Source organism: Mirounga leonina, unplaced genomic scaffold (assembly GCF_011800145.1).
Source record: "Mirounga leonina isolate KUSES-001 unplaced genomic scaffold, KU_Mleo_1.0 Mir_175, whole genome shotgun sequence".
NCBI classification, from domain to species: domain Eukaryota; kingdom Metazoa; phylum Chordata; class Mammalia; order Carnivora; family Phocidae; genus Mirounga; species Mirounga leonina.
In genome coordinates this window covers 22,726,222-22,733,301 of record NW_023270453.1, presented here as the reverse complement: position 1 = coordinate 22,733,301, position 7,080 = coordinate 22,726,222, and the positions used below count along the sequence as shown (strand labels likewise).

At 61.2% G+C, this 7,080-nt stretch overlaps 1 protein-coding gene across 1 annotated transcript; it reads left to right on the top strand.

The window, feature by feature from the left end:
- Window positions 1-37: 37 nt before the first annotated feature.
- HS3ST6 (heparan sulfate-glucosamine 3-sulfotransferase 6) lies at window positions 38-6,531 on the top strand. The gene is made up of 2 exons (XM_035022415.1): window positions 38-459; window positions 5,849-6,531. The coding sequence occupies exons 1-2, from the start codon at window positions 38-40 to the stop codon at window positions 6,462-6,464; spliced, it is 1,038 nt and encodes a 345-aa protein (XP_034878306.1). The 3' UTR covers window positions 6,465-6,531.
- The last annotated feature ends 549 nt before the right edge of the window (window positions 6,532-7,080 follow it).

The window sequence follows — 7,080 nt, the reverse complement described above, 5'->3', positions numbered from 1 at the left end:
CAGCCCCCGATCCAGGGCCTGGGCGCGGCACAACCCCATGGCAGGTGGCGGCGGCGTGGGCGGCGGGGCCGGAGGCGGCCAGGGCGCGGGGGCCGGGCCGGGGGCCGCGCTGCGGGCGCCGCGGGCGCCGCGGGCGCCGCTGGTGCTCGCCGCGCTGGTGCTCGGCGCCTACTGCCTTTGCACCCTCCCGAGCCGCTGCCCGCCGGCCGCCCGCGCCCCTGTGCCGGCCCCCGCGCGCGCTGAGCCGCTCCGCGCGGTCGGCAGCCCCGGGGCGCCAGGCTTGCCTGTGGCCAGCGGCCCGGGACGCCGGCGCTTCCCGCAGGCGCTCATCGTGGGCGTGAAGAAGGGCGGCACGCGCGCCCTGCTGGAGTTCTTGCGGCTGCACCCCGACGTCCGCGCAATCGGCTCTGAGCCCCACTTCTTCGACAGGTGCTACGAGCGCGGCCTCGCCTGGTACCGGTGAGCGCCCGGCCTGTCCGCCCCGTCGGCTTCGGTGCGCGCCCTGGCGAGTGCCTTCGAACAACAGCATGTGCGCCCCTGGGGTCTCACTGGAGACACGGCGGGGTGAGGTATCCAGGGATCCGGGCTGAGACCAGCCTGGGTGGGGGGCCGAGGCTTGACCTCGGGGACACGATCCCCCTGCATTGGATTTTACAGAAAGGAGGAGCGGTCACTGGCCGGGGGCTCCCAGAAACTTTGAAAAGTCCAGGGAAAACCCTGGTTCGGGGTTAATGAGGGTTCTCAGCAAGACTGGAGAGGAGGAGTTTCGATTCCAGATGAGTAGTTGCAAGCTAGTGGGGTTTGAGGAGCATTAGAAATGCTTCACGCTCATCCATCCTTCCCCACTGGATCACTCTGGGAGAGCGTGTCTGACCTCTGGCCAGTTACCTCAAGAATTTTCCCTGCAGCCTCCTAGCAAGTGTCTGCCTCCCCCCCAGAGCCTCAATCCTGGGAAGAGGAATCCTTCTCTGTGGTTCTGGGGGTCTGGAGAAAGTGTGGGCTTTATTTAGAAAGGAGGAAGAGGTGGGAATTGGGACCCCAGCCTCATGTCAAGGGCTCTGTAGCTGCCCTGCCGCCTAACAGGATGGCCTTGGGGTGCCGTGGCAGCATGTGGGGGAGCACCCTGTCCTGGCTGAAGCAGTGTGAGGCCCTGCCCTCTGCCTCCTTCAACTGTGCAAAAGCCTGCCATGGTGCCCTGTCCCTTCCTGCGGGGAAATGAGGGCTTCCAGATGGAGAGTGAGTCACCCCACTCCCTGTAGCTCTCACCTCATCCCCAAGTACTGGGCAGAAAGGACCCAGCCCAAGGTCACCTGGGGAACTAATGGGGAGTGCAGGGTAGCAGGACGCAGACTCTTGACTCCCAGGTGCACCAGTTTCCTCTTCCCAGATTCCCCTCCCCCCCAACCCACCCCACACCCAGCCGAACCCCGCCCACTCCTATTTATTATCTTTGCCTTTTGCATTAAAACCACTCATGGGTTTGGAGGGGCCCCAGTGAGAATGGGGATGCTGGGTCCTGAGCTCTGAAGGGTTGCTGCTGTTGGGGGCCCTAGGGAAGTCGGGTGGTGGAAGCAAGTCCATCCTTGGACCCAACTGGCCAAGTCCCAGCATCCTCGATGCTCAGGGAGAGACAGCTACCCCACTCTGACAGTGCTGCAGCTTCCAAAAGCATCCCTAATCCCTCACTGCTCTGCAGAGGGAGAGGAAGAAGAGGAGGAGGGGCGGGGGGTGGAGGACACACTGTTACCTATGGCGCACTTGAGAGCTTTGACCAAGGAGCTGTGGGGAGGCGCTGAGCTGGGCTAATGAGGGTCTGCAGCAGTGCTAGTCCCCCATGGTTCTCAAAGAGCCTGGGGTCCACAGGCCCTGTCTAGCCCCTCCCTGGGTGCATGCTCCAGTGCCGGGGAGGGTGAGGCAGCTGAGAGGCAGCTGGGCCTGATTTTCAGCTCTGGGGAGGTGTTCTTGGGATCCTGGAGTGCCTGAGGTGGGACCGGGGAGATTCAGGAGCATGTCTAACTCTGGTAGAGAAGAGACTTTCTCCTTTCTCATTTTTAGAGCCCCCTCCCCTGGGGGGAGGGGTGGAGGCAGAGGGTGCAGAGGGTCAGGTCCCAGTGGCCTCCATTAATCCAGAGCGGTCTCTCAGAGCTGGCTAGCACCGACCCTTCGCCGGCCAGTGCAGAGCCAGCAGGAGCCAGGCTGGCTGAGCTTCTGGGGTGCGTGCGTCCAGGTGCCCCCAAAGGGACTGTGGCTGTGTACTGACAAGTGTGGAGGTGGGCTTGCTGTGCTCACAGCTGCCCTGTGCTTCTGGGCCTGTCTGTCCTTTCCACCAGCTGTGAGTGTTCAGTAAGCCTCTGAAAATGCCCATCCCTGCCTCAGTTTCCCCTAAAGCAAAGAAGTTGCCCCGCCCCTGGGCATGGTCTGGCAGTGTTGTCTGCTCTCAGGACCCTGGGTTGGGCCTCCAATGAGTGCAGAGCCCTGTTCTGGGGAGGGGGTTGGGGCAGTGAGTAGAAGAGGAGTGGCTAGCGCCCCCAGTTGAATTTTTGGGACCCTCCCCCTCCTTACCCACAGGGCTGTGACCAATCTCATTTCAGGCAGTGGCTTCGGTCCTTCCCATGGGCTGCTCAAAGTTGTTGCCTCTTCCTGGGCTCCAGGAAGTTCATCTCACAGGCTCTTGAAGGTCCTCTGTCTTGGGGACTGTGACCCTCAAGTGCCCCCAAACTCAGCATTTTTACTTTATTCACTCACTCACTGAATACCTTCTGCTTGTCAGGTGCGAGGGTCGCACAAACACCCCAAAGTCTCAGTTCAGGAGGGAGGAGGGGCAGGTGGGGGCTCTACTTTGATCATAGCATTTTGGAAAAGTGAAAGGAGATGGGGAAGGATGCAGGTGGGGGAACCCCCCTGGCTCTGGCAGCCCAAGCAGCGAATACAGGAGCAGTGAATTTGGGGTCTAAGTATGTGGGGGGAGGGATCCCGGCTTCTGTGGGATTTATCTCCCCCTGCTCACCTGGAGAGAGGCTCACGTGACTGGGCACTCAAGGCCCCCACTCCCCCCAGCACTGCAGGGTTCCACACAGAAGCCAGGACTGGTTTCTGCTGGGTCCCAGGCCTGGCTGGCTGGGGCCCAGGAGAGGTGTGGGACCAAGTGAGCGGGGCTGAGGATGAGGGAGAGTCGCCCAGCGCTGGACTGAAGCCGCAAGGAAATGCAGACCAGATGAACTTGGTGGGGGGGGGGGGTCCATAGAACAGCTTGTCAGATGTTTGCTGTGTGGGGGTCAGAGCCTTGCTCCTCTTCTCCTCCCCAGTCTCTCCCACCCCCCAAAAGTCCCCATCCCCACCCTACTCCACTCCCCGGGCCAGGCCTGGGGAGAGTCACTGATCCAAGGATCTCCGAGCTCAAGCTGGTGTGTGGCAGGAGTGGGCCAGGGAAGTCTGCAGCCCCTGCCCATCCCCACTCCTCTCCATGGTGGATCCTGAGGCACCTCTTTCGGCTGCTCCTCTGACTTCCTTGGAGAGACAGCAGCAGTAGGTGCTGATGTCCCCTTACCTCTTCCTTGTAGCCCCCCTCCCCACCAGGAAGGAGCCAAGGGGAGCAGGATATTCAGAAGCCGAAGTGCAGAGTCTGCTAAGGGAAAGATGGTGCACCTCTGGGGTCACTGGGTGCCTGGGGGATAGAAGGGATGGAAAGAGTGTGTGGAAGATGGGGGGGGCATCCCCTGAGCAATCCGGGCTGTTGTCTTCCCTGAGGAAGGTGATGAAGGGAGGGACAGTGACTTCTTCTTCTTCTTTTTTTTTTTTTTTGAGATTTATTATTTATTTGGGGTGTGGGAGGGGCAGGGGCAGAGGCAGAGACATAGGGAGGGAGAGTCCCAAGTAGACTCCCTGCTGAGCACAGAGCCAACACAGGGCTTGATCTCACGATCCCAAGATCAAGACCTGATCTGAAACCAAGAGTGGGACACTGAACTGAATGCCCCACCCAGCACCCCAGGGATGGTGGCTTCTTTTTTTTTTTTTAAAGATTTTATTTATTTATTTGAGACAGAGAGAATGAGAGAGAGAGAGCACATGAGAGGGGGGAGGGTCAGAGGGAGAAGCAGGCTCCCTGCTGGGCAGGGAGCCTAATGCGGACTCCATCCAGGGACTCCAGGATCATGACCTGAGCCGAAGGCAGTCGCCCAACCAACTGAGCCACCCAGGCGCCCAGGGACGGTGGCTTCTGATTGGCCTGGCACACCGTGTCTTTGTGGGTCTCAGCAGTGAGGCTCAGTGCAGGGAGAACTCCTTTCCCTCTCGTGAGCCCTACATCTCAGCCCTTGGTGTTGTCACCAGCCAAGATCTCCTTGAACTTATCCCTTTGGAGGGAGAGGACTGGGGACTATTCCCAACTGTACTCCCAGTGGCAGGAGGCAGGCTGAGGGGTGCAGGGGCTTTGGGAGCAGAATCCAAGCTGACCCCAGCTGCAGCCCAGGGTTGTGGACTAACGTCCCCCCTGCCCTTCCTGCTTCCTCCCTGAGCCTCTGTGTGCCTGCCTATCAAATGGGGCAGTGAGCGGCATGGAGGGAATCCCAGCCCAGTCGTTCATGAGATGGGAGAAGCAGAGTTGTCCCTATCGCTTCTGTAGACCAGCTCTGCCTGGAGCCTGGTTTTGAGGGAGGGGGGAAGCTCCCATAGCTAGCAGACGGTGCAGCCCACCTGACCCCCCAGAGCCCCTGGGGGGGGGTGTCAGGGAACCAGTGGCATGCCCTGGACTCACATGTACACGTTCCTGTCCTACCACTAGCACCCTCCAAGCTAAGCACCCCACCTTGTGGGTCTGTGCATCTGCGTGTCCACCTGGCCTGAGTTTTGTTGGGGGTCTGAGCAGAAGGAGGAGACTCAGGCCCAGCCTCCCAGGGGCTTGTGTCTGGGGGTCCCCTAGGCTGGACGGAAACCTGAACTCCACCCTTGGGTCAGTTCCCTGGCTGGGGCCAGTCCTGGGGGCTGTGGGCCAGGTAGGGGCAGCTCCCTCAGAGGACAGGAGGTGGGGCCAGCCCGCAGAGACCTCTCCTCCCTAGCACAGGTCCTAACAGCCTATGCCTATGTTGACCTAGTTCCTGGCCCTCCCCCAGGGCTGTTTGCTCAGCTGGCCAGGCCACACCCCGCCCTGCCTCACCCTGTACTACCTGGTTGGCAGGTGTGGCCTCGAGACACTGCTCAGGGTACCTGCCCCCCTGGGCCGGCAGGGTGGGCTGCCCCAGGTTTGGGTGGTCAGGGGGCTGTGGGGCGGGGAAGGCAGGTGGGGCTGTGTGGGGGGAGACTCCCCCCAGAACAACTCCCCCAGAACCTTGGGATGGGATCGGTGCTCCCCTCCCCAGGCCAGAAATGCTGCAGCTGCAGCCTGGCACTCTGGGGTGTAAGCCTGGTCTGGGAGGCCCAGGCAGCTGGGGGACTTGGGATGGGTCCGGAGGCCACCGCACTCACTGTTCTTCAGTGTGCAGTGGATCCATTCTGATCCGGTCCAGGTCCGTGAGAATTAGCAGGGCTATAATCAGAGGCCGGAGAGGCTGGGGGCGGAGGTCCAGGCCGCCGGCCTTGGGAGAACTGGGTCTGGGGCCAGAGCCCCAGCGGTGTCAGGTGTGGGCACAGTCTAGTTCTGGGAGGGGGGCAGGGAGCCTGTGCTGGGGCTGGGGGTCCTCATGGCCTATATCCAGGCTGCCCACCCAAGCATGTAGGATGGGTGGGTTTGCTGGGGAAGGCTTGCCCACCTTGGAGGTTTGGGACATCCCTGGAGGAAGGCGAGGTTAGTCCTGGGTCCCTGGGGGCCAGTACCCGCTCTCACCTACCTCTCCTCACCCCCGTGGCCCAGGAGCCTGATGCCACGCACCCTGGATGGGCAGATCACCATGGAGAAAACCCCTAGCTACTTCGTGACTCGGGAGGCTCCTGGCCGCATCCACGGCATGTCCCCAGACACGAAGTTGATCGTGGTGGTGCGGAACCCCGTGACTCGGGCCATCTCCGACTACGCCCAGACTCTCTCCAAGACCCCGGGCCTGCCCAGCTTCCGTGCCCTGGCCTTCCGCCATGGCCTGGGCCCCGTGGACACAGCCTGGAGCGCCGTGCGCATCGGCCTATATGCCCAGCATCTGGACAACTGGCTGCGCTTCTTCCCCTTGTCCCGCTTCCTGTTCGTCAGCGGTGAGCGCCTGGTCAGCGACCCGGCGGGAGAGGTGGGCCGTGTGCAGGACTTCCTGGGCCTCAAACGGGTGGTCACGGACAAGCACTTTTACTTCAACGCCACCAAGGGCTTCCCCTGCCTCAAGAAGGCCCAGGGGAGCAGCAACCCGCGCTGCCTGGGCAAATCCAAGGGCCGGCCCCACCCCCGGGTGCCCGCGGCTGTGGTCCAACGGCTGCGGGACTTCTACCGGCCCTTCAACCGCAAGTTCTACCAGATGACTGGCCAGGACTTCGGCTGGGACTGAGCAGGACAGGCCAGCCCGTGTGGACACTCAGGAACCTTAGTTGGTGCCCGTCCCCTGGCCAGAACAGCCCGTGTACAGATGATGGGTGGAGGAAAATATTTAAGAAATAAAGTTTGGGTCTGTGTTCTTGAGGGTTGCAGGGTGGGGGTTGGAGGGGCCACCGCACAGGAAAAGGATCATCACACCAGCTCCCATACGGGACACTGTTCATATGCCAGGAGTGGTCCCAAACCCAGTCCTTTTACATCCCTTGAGATGTGCAGTGAGCTTGGCCGCATGTGACAGATGAGCACCTGAGGCTCAGAGAGGTTTAGGGCCTGCCCAGTGACACAGCTTCAACCTGGTGATTCTGGAAGTGGCCCTCGGGCTCTGTGGTCAGCCCTGGGATGCTGAGCTATGTTGTCCCCATGTTCTGGATGAGGACATGGAGGCCCTAGGTGGCCCACTTGAAGCCTAGGGCAGGATTTAAGTTGGATCTATCCAACTCTTAGGGCTACACCCATGACCTCAGCTAATTCCACATCTTAATGCCCATTGGATGCTTCCTCCTGGAAATCTGGTGAAATTGCCCAACAGTGAGTGTGATTGGCAGGAGGGGGTGGTTCTAACAGCCTCC